Source organism: Euphorbia lathyris, chromosome 2 (genome assembly GCF_963576675.1).
Source record: "Euphorbia lathyris chromosome 2, ddEupLath1.1, whole genome shotgun sequence".
In the NCBI taxonomy this organism is placed as follows: Eukaryota; Viridiplantae; Streptophyta; class Magnoliopsida; order Malpighiales; family Euphorbiaceae; genus Euphorbia; species Euphorbia lathyris.
This window is the reverse complement of record NC_088911.1, coordinates 137,422,792-137,442,891: the sequence shown is the minus strand read 5'-3', so window position 1 is coordinate 137,442,891 and position 20,100 is coordinate 137,422,792. Positions and strand designations below refer to the sequence as shown.

The window sequence follows — 20,100 nt, the reverse complement described above, 5'->3', positions numbered from 1 at the left end:
ATTTAGCTCAACACTAACACTAAAAATCCGTGTCGTGTTCGTGTCGTGTAATCGGGTCGTGTGTCATTTTGCCACCTCTAACTAAAATTTAGTATCTTATCTCTCTTATTTACGCCTTTCCCATTTCTCCCCCTTCTTCTTTCTCGTCTTCATTTTGATTCTTATTTGCAACCGGTATAGTAGATTGATTTCTCTGATGTTCCTATATACGGAGATGGGGAAAATTTGGTGATTTTTTAATACTTTATTTATGATATATATCATTTCTTTAAATATATCATTTTTCTAGATCCTAATTTAAAAATTCTAAACTCTAACTCATAAAAATTAAAATATATATCCTTAACTCATAATTTCTAAATTTTTCTTAAGATATATTAAAAATAATAATTTACATTATTTGATATAATTCAAATTATTACTTGATATAGTTGTAGATAATTTTAAAAAAATGACTTTCTATGTAAATTTTCCGAAAAAGTAAGACAATTGGGCTGGCCCATTTGAAAAGGCTACTATTTTTTACCCGGCCCAAATGTAGGCCTGGATTTGTTTATAAGCCCTGATGTTGAGCCCAGGCCCATAGTATTAATCAACAATATCTTTGAACATAAGCATTATTATAATATTAAAGTTTAGAAAAAAGTCTAAGAAAATTTAACATAGATTTTTTAATTCTAATATTACATATTATAAATTTCTGAATTTAACATATTATAAATTTCTGAATTTTTTATTTTTATTTATTTGAACTCTAATATTACAAATAATATAGAGTTCAAAAAAAAATTCTATCAAAAAAATGGATATTTTCTAAAAAAAAAAAAAAAAATTATGCAGTTAATCACGAATTAAAAATCAATTTAGCTCTTTATAATAAAAATCAATTTAGCTCCTAAAATTGGTTAATAAGCTGAATTTAGTTCAAAATCATGTTTTGATATTAATTTAATTCTTTAATTTGGTTTTTGGGATCAAATTAGTCTATGGTATCAATACAAGTTAACTCGGTGTATCAATTAACTACTAATCATATACTAACATGTGTTATTAATTTTGGATTAATTTGAAGATGGCAATGGATAGAGTATTTACAGTAGTATCAATTCTAAACCTTTACTCATTTATTTTTTCATTATTCGTATATGTCTTATTACCCTAACGAGTATACTTCATTAATCTTATACTCATCTCAATAAAACACAGGTAGAACATGAACAAACATCTGAAATATCCTAACGGAGCCCTTTGAAGGCTTATTTCATTAATAAAAATCTAAAAAAAAATAGATAAAAAGACCACAAGGTTAATATTGGCAAAAGATAGAGACCTTAAAATATGTTTTTCAAAATAGGAGACTAAACAGTATGTTAGGTAAAAACTAGAAGACATATAAATTATTTACCTTTTTTTTACTATATTAATGATACATTAAATATCTTAAACGTAATTGACGTTTGTAGTGTTGGATGTAATATTTAAACAATAGTGAAAGGGTAAATTACACTCATGGCCACTGAACTTTATATATTTTCACATTATGGCCACTGAACTTCATTTCTTCCCGGTATGACCACTGAACTTTACACTTTTTAACATCGGTGGCCACTTAACGCCTCAAAACGACCATTGACGGCTAAAAATAAAAAATCCAAAGCGTTAATGATATTCTAAGGAACTTTAATTCTTGAAAATTTCCGTTTTGAGGTCATTTAGGTGTTGGTTGGTTAGGAGAGAGAAGGGAAATTTTTAGGGAGAGAAAGCTTCAAAAAATGTGATTTTCGAAAATAAAAAATGTGGTTTCATGGTAAATGTCGTTCTGAACAACTTTAATTCTTGAATATTTTCATTTTGAGATCATTAACGATCGTTAACGGTCATTTTAAGAAGTTAGTTAAAATTGAGTGGCTACCGGTGTTAAAAAGTGTAAAGTTCCATATTGGGAAGAAATAAAGTTGAGTGGCCATAATGTGAAAATGAATAAAGTTCAATGGCCATAGGTGTAATTTACCCAATAATCAAATTAACATTTTCAAATTTTTGATAATATAATTTGGTGTCTTCTATGGTTACTTTGTTTTTGACAAAGTATCATTACTTGGTGTGTTTTTACCATTGGATGATGGATCATAAAATTAATCCGATGGTAAAAACAAATAAAATTAGACTTACTTTGTTAAAAACAAAGTAAGTATAGCCTTTACCATATAATTTTATTTGAAAATATTATGATTAAATTTCTACCCTCCGCCAAAAACGTTACAATAAAATTTGTCTCTTAATCAATTATCTCGTTAATGAAGGGTAAATTACACCTATGGCCACTGAACTTTACCCAAAAATATCATGATCATTGAATTTCAATTCTTAACCGTCTGACCACTGAATTTTACATTTTTTAACACCGGTGACCACTCAACACCTCAAAACGGCCCTTAATAGTCTAAAAATAGAAAATCCAAAGTGTAATGATATAAGGAACTTTAATTCTTAAAAAATTTCGTTTTGAGGTCTTTATGTGATTTTAGAAAATAAAAAATGTGGTTTTGTGGTAAATGTCGTTCTGAACAATTTTAATTCTTGAATATTTTCATTTTGAGATTGTTAATGTTCACTTTGAGGAGTTAGTTAAAATTGAATGGTCACTTGTGTTAAAAAAAGTGTAAAGTTCAGTGGTTATACCGTTAAGAATTGAAGTTCAGTGACCACAATGTTAAAATTGGTAAAGTTGAGTGGCCATGGGTGTAATTTACCCCGTTAATGAAAGTGATAAAAAAAACCACAAATCGTTAGGGTTACCGGGTCGGATCCAGTGAGGGCTACTTTTGTCTTTATCATTTTCGTCGCCAGTTGAAGAAGAGAGACGAAGGAACAGATAGTGAAGACACAGAAGCTCCATTAAGCAGACTACCAGCTAGGGTTTTTGGCTAGTGAAGCGAAGTGTAGTTCGATAATCATCTCAGAAGGAAAAGCAACAATGGAGGGTGCAGATGAAGGAGGGATAGAGAATTTTGTTGACTCTAAGGACTTGCAGCAACAGAGCAAGGCCTTCGATAAGCTCACTGACCGAGTCGAAGATCGGCAGCTCGATTCAACTCGGGTTCAAGAGGTTTGTTCATGTTCTATCTGTGTTCTTCTCTTCAGATGCTTGATTTTAGATGTTTAAGGTATAATAGGGAATGCAAATTGGGGAAGAAAGGGGATTTTGATTTAGTTTTGTGAGAATTAGGGTTTTATTGATTTTGTTGCTGCATTTTGATTGAGTTTTTATGGATTGTTCTTTTATTTGAATAGGCTATGGCTTCAATTGCTGCATCTGCTGATGCAGATTGGAATGCTATGAGAATGAGGTACCAATTTGCATTTCCTTCTTTTTTTTTAAATTCATTTAGCTGCAATATTGTTCTTTGACGTGGAGTATATGTTTTAAATTTATCACTAGAAATTATGTTGCACATGGAAAAGGAAACCGAAACACACACGGGAAAACATTATTTCTAAATTATAGCCAGAACATGGCTAGAAAACAGAAACAAAACCAGAAGGGAAATGGACACTATACACAGAAACACTACTGAAGAGTAATTTCAGTGCAACATAGCTCGAATTGTGTCTTAGAACCAAAATTCTCTTCCTTGGTCTACAACCAATATACATTTAAAAGTCAATTGTGCGTCACTTATCTTAGATATTAATTAGGGTTTAGGAAATTAGACTATTGTATTTGATTACAATTTTCAAATGCACGAATGCTGTAATCAAATTAGACTGCTGTATTAGTATCAACAGTTAAATGCTTCAGGGTATTGCAGCATTCGTATTATTTTCATTGGTTTAGGGTTTAGGTACAAATGCTATAATATGAATGCTGCTATATACGAATGTTGTAACCAAATTAGACTGTTGTATTAGTATCAATAAGAAATGCTTCAGGGTATTACAACATTTGTATTATTTTCATTGGTTTAGGGTATTATAGCAAGGAAAATAGTACGAATGTCGTATTACAATGGTCTAATTTGATTACAACATTCGTATCATTTTCATTGCTATAATACCCTAAACCCTGAACTTTGCACCAATGTCGTATTACAATGGTCTAATTTGATTACAACATTCGTATTATTGTCATTGGTGCAGAGTTCAGGGTTTAGGGTATTATAGCAATGAAAATGATACGAATGCTATAATCTAAAGTAATTGTTGGGATCAAAACTGTTAAATGTTTGAGGTTTTAGTATATAGTGAAACGTTGGTACTGATTTGTGCGAGAGAGAAGCCTTTCATCAACAATTAAATGGAGTGAAATTAAACATACTTGAGCTTTTAGTGAGCTTATTAATTGCTCAGTTACGGATTGAAATGCAGGGGTTGCATAAGATTCCACTGGGTAGTATCACTATGTGTTTGATATAATTGCGTTTCTTTCTGTAACACTTAGTGGAAAAATGTTGGCTTAATACATTCCTGGCCCCTTGTACTTGTTCAGAAAAGTCAATTGTCCCCTTATACTTTGAAAATGTCCTATTTACCCCTTCAACGTGCTTAAAGTAGCCTATTGACTCCCCTAAGTCCATTTGGCAGAACAATGGGAGATTTTGAACAAGTTGAAGTGCATATCACTTTAAGCAAGTTTACAGAGTCAATAGGTCACCTTAAGCACGTTTAGGGATAAATAGGGCGTTTCCAAAGTACAAGGGGACAGTTTACTTTTCTGGACAAATAGAGGTCCTAGGGGGCTAGGGATATATTATGTTTCTTTTGTTATCTCTTGGAATAACCTAGAAGTTGAACCCATGATGTGAACTTCAATCACCTATTATTGAATGGATTAACGCTCGGCCTAATACATACACAACCCTCTAAGTTAGCCATAAAAACCGATTGCCCAAAATGACCTATTAGTTCCTTAAAATGAGCTCTGAATTTGCTTGAAGTGATGCACGTTTCAACTTGTCCATAACTCCACTTCTTTGCCACATAGGACTTATGAGACTACTCATATCAATTTAAACAACTTCAAGGAACTAATTGCTCATTTTCGAAGTTGGAGGGGTCATTAGACTTTCGCGGGACAAGTTTAGAGCTATCCAAATCTCATGTTGCTTTTTTTTAGTGTGGGATTGTTGCCTAATATGGCAGAACCAAATTCTTGTGTGTGTATTTTCCCCTTTTTCACATGTTTCTGCCTCCCATCACTTTTTTATTTACTGTTACCTGCTCGGTGTGTGTACATGCGGTTCATCCTAATGGTGTTCTTCGCAGGGAGAAAGAATTGGCTGCTGTTAAGATAAATGCTGCCGATGTTGACATAATTGCCAACGAGCTAGAGGTTTCCCTTTCAACCCCTTTTTCACTTCTGATATTTTATTTGAGTCCTGTTGCTTCTAACTCGGATAAATTGCATCCATGGCCCTTGAACTATTGGCTATTTAATATTATGGCATCGGAACTTCATTTCTTCATATTAAAATTCTTGAATTATATATTACTGCAATATTAAAGTTCAAATGAATAAAAATCCATAAAAAAAAAATTTAAGGAACTGATGACCTGTATACGTTTTACAACATAATGTACTCTCTGTTTCGTCCATGTCACCATATATTACGCCCAAATACCTATATTGCCCTTGCGTATAAAAAAGAGTAAAAAATATAATAATAAAAGTGTAAATTATACGAGGATAAAATAGGTATTTTAGCATAGTTTATGGTTATATTGATAAAAAAGAGTCAATGAAGTAGTCACACTTATTCGGGTCATCATTATTTCGTTAATTTACGTTTTAGTTCAAGGATCTTTACTTAAAGAAATGAAGTTTAAGGGTCATAATGTTAATGTCGCTATAGTTCACGTGTTTTAGCCGTCCTGACACTCGCCTTTTCTTTGAATGCGCATAGTTGGACAAGAAGGTTGCGGAGAGAACCTTACGGGAACACAAAGGTGATGCTGTTGCAGCAATTCAACATCTTCTTCGCTAGAAATACAGTAATCAAATTTTGTTTCAGATTTTTGTTGAGAATTATCAGATTTGAACTTTTGATTTGTGAACAAGCAAGTTCAGTCATTATCTGCAGAACCATTGTGAATATGAACATGTTTTACTTAGAGCATAATTTGTATTCTTTTGAGATGTCACTAACGGAGTTCTTTTCTTAATCAAGAATCTCGTTATTTCATTCCACTTATAAATAACTGGATAAAATATACGTGTTGGGTTCTATTTTTTCCGGATTCTTATCACATTTTCATGTGTTGGACAGAAAAAAAGCATAAACCATACGCAGCCCCCTGAACTTGTCACTTTTGGTCATTTTGCTCTCTGAATTTACGGGACGACCTATTTGCCCCCTCAACTATTTAAAAGTGGTATTAGCAACCCTTTATTTTCATTATAACGTGGCAAGTTCTCATTGCAATCACCAATGTCCTAATAAAAAGGGTTGTGCACTACTAAAACAAGCTGTAAATGAGGTTAGTATAGACAATACATAAGTTTTCTGGTAAAAATTGCATATAGCTTTAACTCTTTCTAAATCGTTTACATATATGCAGGCGGGTTCCAATAATTCCATGAACACTTGTACTAATGTTGAAACTTCATCTTGTTTCCGTTATAATGAAAATAAAGGGTTGCTAATACCACTTTTGAATAGTTGAGATGGCAAATAGGTCGTCCTGTAAGTTCAGGGGTAAAATGACCAGAATTGACAAGTTCAAGGAGCTGCGTATGGTTTAGGGAAAAAAAAACCCTAAAACATTCATAGTTCTTTTATACTTGTTCAGAAAAGTTTGTTGTCTTCCTATTTGTTCTTTGAATTTGCTCATTGATCACTTAAAATCCATGTAGCACAGCATCGGGAAATTTTAGGCAAGTTGAAGCGTGTATACTTTAAACAAGATCACTTTAAATAAGTTCAAGAGTTTAATAGGTCAAGAGACAAATGAGACGGCCTAATACATCTTTGTTCCCTATACTTGTCTTGTGTTATGTATTTTGAAAAAGCTTATTAACCTTCTAGACTTGTTTAAAGTGGTTAATTGATTCTGTAAAATGTATTTGTTAGCCTCCTGAATTTTCTCTTTATTCTATCACTTTTAATTATGTCTCAAATTTGATGAATTTGTCAAAATTAAACTTTCAATTATATCAAAGATTTTTTTTAACTTATTGCTAAGATATAATACAAAAACAGGAATCACATAGCAAAACTCCAACAGCCATAATTAGGGGAGGTTGTATGGATATGGTTGGCAACTTGGCAACTATGTCTTTCTTAGCAAGTAGAGATGGTAACGGGTACTATATCCGCGACTATCCAATACTATGCGATTTTAATAAAACTACATGTATTCTATATTATCCAACGGATATGAGACAGATATGACAATACACCTAGGGTATCCGTTATCTGTAACATCCCGATCCAATACTATGTATATATTGTCCGCTCTTGTCAAAACCAACACTTTGGGTCTCACGGTTTTGAAACACATCAACATATATTGGATTCTCATATTACTAATAACCTCAATCACACTCTCTGTGTTTCTGATGTGAGATTCAGTTCATTCATGCCTTCATCGTCATCTCTAAGAGCCGCTCTTTGCGCAGGTCTTCTACCCCGGCGCCACCCACTCCGGACCGGATCGTTACATTACCCGTCATATTTTTTTATATATTAAAAAATATTATTGCTTTTTAGATGTAAGATGTGAGATTCAAACCCCAACTTTTTATTCTTCAACCATTGAGCGATATCATTAAGTTATATTTTATTCTTAGTGGGTAAGGGTACCCGTGGGTACACGCGAATTAAATGAAACGGATATGGGATGTAAAAATTATATCTGTTAGGGTAATGAAACAGGTACGGGTAAATTAAAAATTAAACAGATAAGAATTTGAGATTAACACTACCTGCTGGTACTCTACCCGTTGTTATCCTTACTAGTAAGTCTTACATCTAGCAACAACTACTATTTCTTTTGTTAATCTTTTAAACTCATGTCTCGAGTATGTTATAGATTTGTTTACTTTATTTTCTCATCATGTTTGCCTTTTATATTAAAAAAAGAGACTCTTAGGTAGTTGGTTGGGGAATTAATGTTTATCTTTTATACATGAAATTAGATTTTTACAAAAACAGTGAATCTCTACTTATTGAAAAAATAGCAGTTTCCAAAAGCAAACAACAACAATAAACAACAAGTAAACCAAATGGGCTCTAAAATAGTGTAAGATAATAAAAGAATGGATCTGCACCATGGGCATGTTCCGAAACAAGCTAATAAACCTTAACATGTGTAGTATCCAGTAGCGTTAACATAAAGCTTAACCAACTAGACAAGACCAATTGGCATTTCGGACTTCAAAGATATGCTCATGTTCCTAAGAACACACCTTATATTACGGAATGGTGAAAAGGGAAAGGGGTTGAAACAATCAATAGCTTATACGTGGAAAGGTGCTTAACCACAAGTATGTAAACAAATCTCTATAAATAGTCTCAAGACATATTTCATAAGATATATATTCATTCTCTAACTTACATACTGCTCACAAGTTATTACTTTCTTCAAAGTACATTACTAAAGAGGGGATTTCGTCCCCTCCCCGACTGTTGTTATCTGTTCAGGTCTTCTCAAATCTGATCGCGACTGTTATTCATGTTCAAAGACATCAATAACCCACTGAATAGCATCAAACATGGAAACTCAACATTGAAAATGAAGCATAATTCTTTCTTTCTTTCTTCTTAAAGAAAACAAAAAACAAGTGGAGCAGACAGACAGAGCATATAAATAAAGCAAGATACTCAGCAATCTCACTCTATTTCATAAATTAGAAAAAATTGTAAATTTCTGTACAACTTCTTTCTTAAGTGGTCCTCCTAAGCATCATAATCATCATCATAAAAAAATCACTAAAGGTTGCTGTTTACATTACATGAAAACAGCCCAGCATAAATTCCAATCACATATCCACCACCACCACTACTAATCATATTTGTTTTTCTTTCGTAGATTTTAATGATGTCACTAATATTAACAAACATCAAAAAAATCTCAACCAATCAAATATCATGAGGCCCCACCTCACATGGATGCCAACTACTTCCTCATTTTTTGCCACTACCACTCAATCAATCTTTAGTGGCAATTTGTAGGCAATCGTTTTCACTTTTCTAACCACAAATTGCCACAAAAATATTTGTTTTTAATTAGGAAAGTTTGTCTTCTTTTTTATGTGCCATGTCATCAATCAAACAACCACCATGTGCACACCAAAAATGGGAATTTTGGGGATGGAGTACAAAATTACACTCTTAAACTTGGCACATTTTTTCGTTTGATAGCAGGTACTTATATTTAAATCTATAACACATTTAAGTGGGTTTATACATTTGTTGCCTTCTGTACTTAGCACAAAACTACTACCTTCTTAACTTGTAAAAGTTCCAAATGATTTTTTTTTTCTTATCTAATTGCATTCAATAACTCCTTATTTCTCAACAGAAATTGTTGGATGCAAAAAAATAAAAAACACGCTCTATTACGTGTCAAAAAGAAAATGTTAAATAGACAAACAATGAAAAACTTTTGAAAGTTGATGGGGACACTTGAAATTTTGGATTATTGAATGCAATTTGACAAGAACATACAGTCATTTGGAACTTCTAAAAGTTTAGAAGACAGTTAAAATTTTGAGCCAAGTACTGGAAGCAAAAGATGTATTAAGCCTACTCAAATTTGTAATCTTTTGTTGTTCAACACTATGAACTTGTCAATTTTGAAGCTATGACACTCTTATTTGCTTTCAATTTTGATTAGGCATACGTCGTAGATTTCATTTGAAGTATGCCAAATCAGTAAATAAAAGTATTGTAGGCACAAAATTGACAAAATCAAGGTGTCAATCAGTAAAAAGTTACAAATTTAAATATGTAATAGGTCAAAGTACAAGTACATGATGCCAAATGTCAAAACGTTATAAATTTAGATGTGTAATTACGTATTAAGCCGAATTTTGGTCTATAATACTTCCTTTTGTGTGGCATCTCCAGCTGCAGAACGGGCTGCTTGGAATTGAATTGTGTATTGTCTTTGAAGATCTCTGAGTTTTTCCAACAGTTCCTGGAATGTTGGACGGCTCTGAGGATCGCTGATTTTTTAACAGACAGGAAGAGAAATTAATTACCAAAGTTTTACCAAAGTTTTATCAGTAAGGAAATGTTAAAATGTTTTAACAAGTTGAAAGAAAGCTGTATAAGAAATGAGATCAATAACACAACTTATGTAAACGATCAGACAAGAAGACATGAACTGAATACAGATTTAGTGAATTAGGTTTGTTTGATAAAGCTAAAAAGTAAGTATTGAAACTATTAAATGATGTAACTGTTTACAAATACTAAGTCGATACTAATGTTTAACATGAAATTTTAAGTTAAATATTGTGACATGAATTTTGAAGTTTTTATAAAAAATACGTTTATGCTTTTACATATTAGCATAGTAGAAGTAATAGCATTACAATCATTACCCATGAACACGGCTTGAACCTCCTATAATTTTACATGTTATAAGATAATATAATTATACGTGACCTATAAACACTTTACATGAATCCAACATAATATTAGTAGATTAGTAGTTTATTAAATAGAATTTGAGTTTGAGCGGTCAAATTTAAACTAGAAAAGACACAAATATATAATATAATTATTATATCTTTCTATATTTTTAAATAGTAAAACTCGCGACATTGAATTGATTGGATTGATACAATTACCACACTAAATTTTTAAAATTAGGTTAGAATTGACGAAATTTTTGGAATTAGGTTAGAACTGAGGCATTTGATACGACTAGGTCAGTTATGAAAGAAAAAATCAAAATCATGAGAGAATCGTTGTGAGAATAAGCACCTGCACCAGCAACTTTCAATTATAGAAGACCACTGTGGATCAACATCTTTTGGAATTTCTAACCGTTGATTCATAAACCCGACAGCTCCGATCACCTGCCAATGTATCAAACAAACAATTATTCATATGCATAGTTGTCTAAAATCGAGATTCGAGTAGTGAATTGAAATCTCGTTTTGTGAATCGTGCGAGCCGAGTCCATGTGCTCCTCGACAAAATTTTCCATCGAAATCCTTATTTTATGAATACAAGGCTCTACTTACACTTTATGAATATAAATCTCGTTATTACTAAGCCTTTGTTTGGGAGTTTGGAGGTTAAGGGAGGTGAGAGTAAAAGGAGGTAATGGAAAGGGAAGGGAAGTGATGGAATGGAAAGTTAAAAATTAACATTGTTTGGGAGTTTATAGGATGTAAATGAGGTTAAATGTTTAACCAATTAAATTTGGAGGGGAAGGAAGGTTAAATTTACTACAAGAAATTTTAAAAAAGTTTACATTAACCCCATTAACCTCCATTTACTCCCAAAAAATAACTCCCAAACAAGGTTAACATAATACTTAACCTTCTATTACTCCCATTTACTCCCATTAACCTCCTCCCAAACAAGGGCTAAACTTTAAACATTTAAAAGTCACTCAACTTACACTTTTTAACATTATAGCCACTGAATTTCAATTAACCCCACTGTTTATGATTCCAAAATAGAAATTTTCAAGAATCGATGATATTGTAATTAACTTTAATTCTTTAATTTTTCTGTTTTAAAGTTATTTAGATGTTATTTGGTTAGGAAAGAGAATGAATGTTTAAAGGGAGAAAGTTTAATGATTTTTTCAAGGGAGAAAGTCTAATGATTTTTTCAAGGGAGAAAGAAAATGTGGTTTCATGGAAATGAGATTCTAAACAACTTTAATTGCATTTCCATTTTGAGATTTTGACATCGTTAACAGTCATTTTGAGATGTTAATTGAAGTCCAATGGCCATGAGTGCAATTTACCCATCAACTTGAGATAAATTACAAATTTAACCATGTAATTATTGAGGGACAACATGTTAGAAATTGAGTTAAAAATTGACTACTATACCTATCGTTAATGGGGTCTGAAATTTTCAATCTACAAAACTTTACTATACCTGCATTGAGTTAAGATTATCCCATGGGATCTTCTCGGTGGCAAGCTCCCACATAATCACTCCAAAGCTGTATATATCAGACCTAAATGGACCCAAACAAGATTATATTAAAGTTGGAGGTCTAGAAAGACAACTTCACATTTTCAGTTTACAGTCACAAAAATAAAACATACTTTTCATCTGATGGTTCATTACGTAGAACCTCTGGCGCCATCCATTGGGGCTGCAAGATGGAAATTTGGTAGTGTTAGGAATTGAATCGATTGTTGATTGTAACTCAACAAGTTTGTTATGCGGAACACAAATGCAGAGATTTCATCATCGGAATAAGAGATTTACAACCACGGGCGAGAAGCACATAATTCATTAATAATCAGTAAGTTGGTACAGCAGTAAGGAAATCCTCTAACTCTCGATTTTCATGAAAACCGGACACCCAAAAGCTCGTATATGTGCATATCCCAAGAGCACAAGCTCCGAAACGCTCAGTGCAGATAAATAAGCAAAAAACCCTTACTTATATAGGCCTAAAAGTATAATTTGTTTTTCTAGTAGGATTCACTATAGAGAGGAAGTTTTCAATTCAGAAAACCAAACTACTATATAGGATGCTACATACACCTTAACAAATAGTTTGAGATTTTGATATTAAATTGACATAGACCATCATATGGAAGGGGTAAAAATACATCCATGACCCTTTGAACTGTACCGCTACTAAGTTATGGCCCCTAAACTTTATTTAAGTGACATAAAAAGTCTTGAACTTTACATCATTGTAAACTTTAAAGTCTAAATCAAAGAAATTCGATTTTCTTTGATTTGGATTTTAATGTTACAATGATGTAAAGTTCAAGACCTTTTATGTCAATTAAATAAAGTTTAGGGGTCATAATTTAGTAGCGGTACAGCTCAAGGGTCATGGATGTATTTAATACCCAATATGGAAGTCATTTAGAAGAAGAAACTGATAAAAATGAAAATGAATATATGATGTGCTAGTTAAAATACCGTTCCCCTTCCAGTCTTAGTTGTCAAGTAAGTTGCATGTTTGAGCCGCGATAGACCAAAATCACCAACCTATTCAGACAACAACCAGATTGTTACACCATGAGAAGTATTCAAAGGGAGAGGAGTTCAAATGTATAATTGATGATACCTTTACGGTCCAGTTCTTGTCAACCAGAAGATTTGAAGACTTTAAATCACGGTGGATAATAGGTGGATTGAAATGATGAAGATAATTCATACCCCGTACCTGCAAAAAAACGGGTTAAATAACAAAATATTGTAGCTAACGAATAGAAACATTAGCCGGAGACTCAAGAAGAATTATAGAAAGTGGAAGCAGTGAAGCAAAACCAATGACAAACCTGCTAATAGTTAAGAGTGACAATTCGTGTAAGTGGGTCGTGTTCATGTCTGTGTGTTAATTATAGAATTAGTGTCAAACGAGTGAACTCAATCCTAACACACAAAATTTCTTGTCATTTTCGTGTCAATTCAATTGGGCTAGTGTCGTGTTCGCAGGTCACATGTAATTTAATACCTCTGTTGATGTTGATATTTAAAATTATAGGAGTATATAGTATTACTTCAAAATAGTTAAGTTATTTTTGGATTAGCAACTGTCCAAAACTTTGACACAAAATCTATTTAATAAACCCCTAAAACACCCATATTATACTGGGTTCGCGTAAGGTGTTCATAGGTAGTGTGTAATTTCATTATCTGTAGTAAGGATGACATAGTTTGAAAACTAAAGGAGGTTCGAGACGTGTTTACGCGTGGCATTTGTGATTCGAGACGTGTTTACGCGTGGCATTTGTGATTCGAGACGTGTTTACGCGTGGCCTTTGTGATTAAATTACTTCTATACAACTCGCTAAATTTGTGTTAGAATTCGTATCCTGTTGTCCGATCGTTTGTAGAATTGCCACCTCTATCTAAGTGCTAAGGGACTGAACACAGCATAATAAAATAAGTTAAACTTGTTTCCAAAGAAGATGATGAATACTCACTATATCCAATGCCATATGCACCCGCCGTCTCCAATCCAATTTTGTTGTGTTCCTCTGGAGTAACCGGAATAAACTTCCACTGCATTTTATTGGAAAAAAGTATATGAGTTGCCTATCAGATTAATAACTAGTCATGGAAACTAGTTCATAGTTGCACAGCTTTCATATAGAGTCGGAAAGTAAGAACAAGGATAAACAGAAATCCTGGTGTTGCAGTTTTTTTACCATAGAGAAGAAAAGGTTATCTTACCGGGGAAGGAACTCTGTAACAATGCAGAGACGCTGAGGTGAAGTGACCGCACCCATGAAAAGTAATACATTTGGATGCCGAAGTCTTTTCATCAGAGATACCTGAAAATAAAACAACAATAGTGTTCAATTGGAAGAAAATGGAGACTTGGGTTTTCTCTCTAGAGCTCTAAAATCTTGAGTTAACAATAATGCATTGTAAGTTGAAAAATACAACTAACACCTGCAACAGTTGGTAGGAATATTACTAGAGTGAAACATAAATGGGAGTCTTCCATAGAGCAATTCATAAGTATATCAAGCATGATTATCTTGACTAACTAATCTGTTGTTGCTGATAGATATTAGCTCATTTTTCTTCCAAACACTTCATATCTCTATTATTTGGAGTAAAACAACAAAAAGGAGCTACAAAAGGGAGAACCGAACCGGCACTAACTGCCTCTCATTCAAAAGTTGCCAGGGGAATTACAGCAGTTAAAGAACAGAGTTTTAAAAAAAAAACAATCACTATTCAAATGCATATGTAATGGCCTAGAGAAGAAAAAGAAAGAAAGAATCTAAAATGGAAGTGCAAAAAAAACTTGGAAAATACTTTATGCCTCTTAAGTATATGGTAAGGAACTAAGAAACTAAGGCTATTGATTTATCAAGAAAACACACCTCTTGTCTAAAAGCATCAATGACATCCTCTGAATATTCTTGCTTGGAGAATACCTTGACAGCAACATCCTGAAATAAAAATAGATATTACTCTTATTCAGACAATATAATTAATATCATTAAAAACATTAATTCAGTGCTTCTTTCCCTGCTCATTTTAGATGAAAGACACTTAGGAATTTATGCTGACCTAAACCAGGAATGCTAAGAAAATAATGAAGCAAAGACAACATATACCATTCACACATAAGCTGTTGCTTCTATGATATAAGCATGCTGAAAAGTTCATTTGCTGACTTAAAATTAAGACATTAGAAGGATGTTATCTTTGCAACTGAAGTTGCATCGAGCTCAAACTGTGCAATCTGTAACCAGAAACTATCAGCGATGGATCCACGATTCACAGGGGGTGCTTGGGGTGCTCTTTGGTGATCTATGGACAGCTTCCATTGAGTTTTCCGCGACCAGTGGATGCTCAAGCCCCCTTGGGCCCCCCTTGGATGCATTACTAGAAACTATATAAATGACTAAATGCAGCCAATATATGATATCTCATTTCAAATTATTAAGTCTGGATCAACAGATTGTGTTTATGCATTCTCTTGGGAGTAAAGTTGTTGAAAGAAAGAGAAAAAGAACATACTGATCCATACCACAGCGCATGGTATACAGTCCCGCAAGAACCTGCATGAAGTAGAGGGCAGGAACAGCAAAATGGAAATCAGAATGGTAATAAATAAAAAAAATCCACTAGATGGAATTTGTGATTCTTAAATATCCACTTATAAGGTTAAAAATGTGGCTGAAAAACTTGAAGCTTGAGGAAAAATCATATTCAAGGGCATGGCTTCAGTTGAAGACAGGCTAAAATATGATATTTCTGGAAATGAGCAAGACAAACTCAAAAGGCATTAGCCATAATTACCTTGCCCGATTTGCTCGCCAATTTTCAAATCCTCCCACAATATTTCATAATCCAAGCAGTCAATCTCCATGTCCACCTTGTTAACAGCGCTACTGCTGGTACTTCCACAGCTGCTGGCACTACTCGTGCTGTTAACATTAACTGAGGAAGACCAGGATCCAGAGGCCTCATTATTGGTAGGCCGATTACTCTCGTTAGGCTGAATCTCAGGTTTCGAACCAGAAGAGGGAATCCGCTGTTGAATGGTTTCACTCTCTTGATCATTTTGCAACCAAGGCCACATAAAACGAGGTGTCCGTATGTCTGACCCTTCCCTTTCATTCCCTTTCCAGGGCCATGACAAGCCTTTCTTACCCATCCAAGCCTCAGCCCTAGACGAAAGGATCTTGTGAATTGGTTTTCCTTCACCCTCATCACCAGAATCTTTGGAAGGTTTTATTGTGGACTTGTCTTCAGCATGAGAAAATGCACCAAAGTAAGATATCTGGATATCACCTCTAGGTGTGCTAGCTCCACTGGAGTTTGCATCCTCCCTAGGTTCTGCATCTGAGTAGCCATGATCAGAAAGATGACTATCACCACTCCCACCTTCATGATCCAGACTGCTATCTCCAGGCCGAATTTTCGATTTCACTTTGGTACTTACCTTTGATGCCTGTGAGATGTTTCCAACAATCAAAATGTGCAGCATTAAAAAATTTAATTCGCATAAAACATGAGAAACTGAGAGACTAACCAAATTTGATATCTTAGATGCAATTGCTGCTTGCAAAGGCTGCTGAGAATCAAGGCCAAGCTTTGATGTGACACTAATTCTTCTCCGATTAAAGCTTGAATCCGCTTCTGAATTGTTTGAACCAACAATCGGTACCTTCGTTTCAAGAAATGGCCGCGTATCACTTGATACACAAATAATCCCAATCAAAGTACCATCATCATCTGAAAATGGAGTATTGGTTGCAACAATTGTAAACCTCTCTCCCATCTTGTTCTTCACTGGAAACTGACCTGTCCAATTCTCACCCATAGAGACACGTTGAATTATATTATTTGCTATCGGAACATCACGAGGATCTACAAGAAGCTCAACTGCATCATGGCCAAGTGCTTCCTCAGCAGAGAATCCATAAAGTCTCTCAGCCGATCGGTTCCTACAGTTTCAGATGATAACCAAACACATCAATGACATCAGAAACCAACATTTGCATAGAATTAAAGCCATAAGACACATTCAACACTAATTGCCAGCAAAAATTAGTCAAAGCTTTTTTTTCTAACCAAATCCCTAGTCAACCACCAATGATTACTGAAATTAAGTCCTATCCATTAATAACGACCTCGAAATTCCTCTTTTAACCAAAAATAACAAGAAGAAAATCCATTGAAAGCATCATAACCTACAACTTACCAATAAATGAGACGGCCGCGAAGATCGAGAATATGAACAGATTGTCCCATAGACTGCAATATATTCAAATACTGCTTATCAGTAAACCTCACAGCCCATGGCTCACGGTTATCTTCATCTTTAACAGCATTTGCAGCAGCAGCAGTAGTAGTACTAGCAGCATCACTACTCGAACTCCGACTCTCTCTTTGCAAAGGCGAAGAATGCCTAAACGACGCCGAACCTTTCTTCCAAGCAGAAACCGTCTCAAAACCCGCTCCACCACTTCCTCTCCTCACAGGCGCCCTTCTCTGCGGCGATATAGAATGAGACCGCTGGTGATTCTGCTGTTGCTGCTGCTGGTGCCGGTATTGTAAGTGTTGGTCCGATTTTGGATCACTAGTAACCTTAAGCTTCGTCATCTCCTCCCTAAGGTGAGCTTGACCTGCTTCAAGCTCTTGGATCTTCTTAAGCAGCTCTTCCGCAGGTGGAGTTTCCATTTCCGAAATCCACAATCCAAAATCCAAAATCAAACACACTTGACGCTATTCCGTCAACTGAAAATGGATTTGAAGATGAAATGGATGAGGATATAGAGATTCATTAGGCCGATGAATGCCTAGTAAGAATCGATTTCACAAAAAACACACTCTGAAGAAGAAGATGATGAACCACAAATTGATTTCACAAAACACAGACTCTGAGGAAAAAGTCGCCTTCTCTTCTTCTCTTCTTTTCTTCTTCTCTTCTTTCTCTGACTTTCTCTAGAAGAATTTGAGTGCTCGCTCAGACAAACAAAGATTGCAACTTTATTTTTTCTTTTTCTTTTTTTAATAAGAATCAACTCTCAGCTCTTCTTCTCTTTCTTTCTTTCTTTTTTATTATCGCTATCATATCAGCTTTTTCTCTTTAATTAGGTATTATTAATATTAATTAATTATTCCAGCTTTTCTCTCTCTAAACATACTTTTTGGATTAACTACCGACCAATGAGATCACTTCAAATTTATCAAACTCAATTTCTATAATTTTTCTTCAATTTTAAGACTAAATCTTTATTTTTCTAATTTTCATAAATAAAGTAATTGGATAAGATCAATTTTCCACCTAAAGTTATGGCAGGAGTTCAAATTTGCCTCTATCTTATAAAATGGGTAAATTACACCCGGCCACTGAACTTTATCCATTTTCACATTATGGCCATTGAACTTCATTTCTTCCCGGTATGGCCATTGAACTTTACACTTTTTAACACCAGTGGCCACTCAACGCCTCAAAACGACCGTTGGCGGCTAAAAATAAAAAATCCAAAGTGTTAATAATATTATAAGGAACTTTAATTCTTGAAATTTTTTGTTTTGAGGTCATTTAGGTGTTGTTTGGTTAGGAGAGAGAAAATGATTTTTTAGAGAAAGAAAGCTCCAAAAAATGTGATTTTTGAAAATAAAAAATGTGGGTTAATGGTAAATGTCATTCTGAACAACTTTAATTCTTAAATATTTTCATTTTGAAGTTGTTAACGATCGTTAACGGTTATTTTGAGAAGTTATTTAAAATTAAGTGGTCACCGGTGTTAAAAAGTATAAAGTTCAGTAGCCATACTGGGAAAAAATGAAGTTCAATGCCCATAATGTGAAAATGGGTAAAGTTTACCCCTTATAAAATGGTACAAATTCGAGCTCATATTTAAGTTTTTTTAAGGAATCAGTATACTAATTTTCTCCATGTTTATTGAGATAAGGGCCAAATTTAATCTTACCGATAAAATATAGATTTAGTCAGTGGCGAATACATGATTACTCGGTTGGGAGACCGATTTTATACGTGCCTTCAGAAAAAAAAATTACTAAATCGAACTTGCTTATTTTTTTATATATATATATATATGTGTACGTTATAATTTGAATGGTCAAGAACCAATTTTAAGTATTAATGTATAATTTCTCAAAATTAAGCTAGATTTCGTTTATAGTCCTAACATGTAAAAAAAATTGGATTCAGAGAGGACTGAACATGTAAAGAAATTAAAAAAATTTGATTTCAGGTAGCCTATCAGGCTAAAAAATAATAATAATTTGGATTTAAGGAGACTTAAGAGGCCAAAAAAAATTAGAAATTTGGATTTAGGGAATACCTAATAGGTACAAAATATTGAAATTTTGAATTTTGGACAAGCCTAACACGTAATGGGATATATTTAATATTTTTTTTATTAGTTCAATACTAGTTTCTAAAAAAATTATAACATTTTTACATTTTTTTATTTTTAGTTTTAAAATTTTAAAATTTAATATAGAAATTAAGTGTTTGAGTCTCAAAAATAAGAAATTAATTTTTTAATGGAAAATACATGATAAAAATGAGTTCAAAGTGTTATGAAAATAAATAAATTAATTAATAATGGTAACATAGTTTTATAATTATTGAAAAATAAAATTTAAATAAATAAACACTTTCTAAATAAATTGAGGTTGGGGAATTGAACCTAGGACCTTTTGAAAAAAAACAACTGTTTTAACCATCTTATCTATCTTTAAACAATGAAATATTACTACATAAAGTCTATATAGACTAATATTAGGGGGGCCGAAACTACTCGTGACCATTGTAATTCCGACGGCCGGAGGGGCCCGAGCCCCCCTGTATCCGTCCCTGGATTTAGTCTTAAAATATAAAATGATCCAAATTTAATTCTAATATTTCCAAGCAATGTCAATTTTAGTTGTATGTTACTCATAAGAGTCGAATTTTATCTTACTGTTTTGGTGAAACATAGATTTAGTT

The 20,100-nt window shown here is 33.5% G+C and overlaps 2 protein-coding genes across 2 annotated transcripts; one reads left to right on the top strand and one right to left on the bottom strand.

Annotated features, from left to right (window-relative positions):
- The first annotated feature begins 2,849 nt into the window (after positions 1–2,849).
- On the top strand, positions 2,850–6,141 carry LOC136220070 (uncharacterized). The gene is made up of 4 exons (XM_066007746.1): positions 2,850–3,109; positions 3,295–3,350; positions 5,266–5,332; positions 5,904–6,141. Exons 1-4 carry the CDS (start codon positions 2,978–2,980, stop codon positions 5,982–5,984), a joined length of 336 nt encoding a protein of 111 aa, XP_065863818.1. The 5' UTR covers positions 2,850–2,977; the 3' UTR covers positions 5,985–6,141.
- A 2,678-nt stretch (positions 6,142–8,819) lies between these two features.
- On the bottom strand, positions 8,820–18,193 carry LOC136220069 (serine/threonine-protein kinase 1-like). Its single transcript, XM_066007745.1, has 13 exons — positions 17,338–18,193; positions 16,666–17,080; positions 15,930–16,584; positions 15,648–15,688; positions 15,005–15,073; positions 14,343–14,443; positions 14,093–14,171; positions 13,231–13,329; positions 13,083–13,151; positions 12,245–12,294; positions 12,072–12,153; positions 10,935–11,029; positions 8,820–10,168 (listed from the first exon to the last, which is right to left on the bottom strand). Exons 1-13 carry the CDS (start codon positions 17,814–17,816, stop codon positions 10,039–10,041), a joined length of 2,364 nt encoding a protein of 787 aa, XP_065863817.1. The 5' UTR covers positions 17,817–18,193; the 3' UTR covers positions 8,820–10,038.
- Positions 18,194–20,100: the final 1,907 nt, after the last annotated feature.

Bases quoted from the DNA above. Each gene is read 5' to 3' on its own strand.
- LOC136220070 (XM_066007746.1), top strand. From the start codon at position 2,978: ATGGAGGGTGCAGATGAAGGAGGGATAGAGAATTTTGTTGACTCTAAG. The intron at 3,110-3,294 runs GTTTGTTCATGT...TTATTTGAATAG, and splicing joins ATTCAACTCGGGTTCAAGAG to GCTATGGCTTCAATTGCTGC. The intron at 5,333-5,903 runs GTTTCCCTTTCA...GAATGCGCATAG, and splicing joins TAATTGCCAACGAGCTAGAG to TTGGACAAGAAGGTTGCGGA.
- LOC136220069 (XM_066007745.1), bottom strand. From the start codon at position 17,816: ATGGAAACTCCACCTGCGGAAGAGCTGCTTAAGAAGATCCAAGAGCTT. The intron at 12,154-12,244 runs GTATGTTTTATT...GGGTCCATTTAG, and splicing joins AATGAACCATCAGATGAAAA to GTCTGATATATACAGCTTTG. The intron at 10,169-10,934 runs GTGCTTATTCTC...TTAAAAAATCAG, and splicing joins ATTGAAAGTTGCTGGTGCAG to CGATCCTCAGAGCCGTCCAA.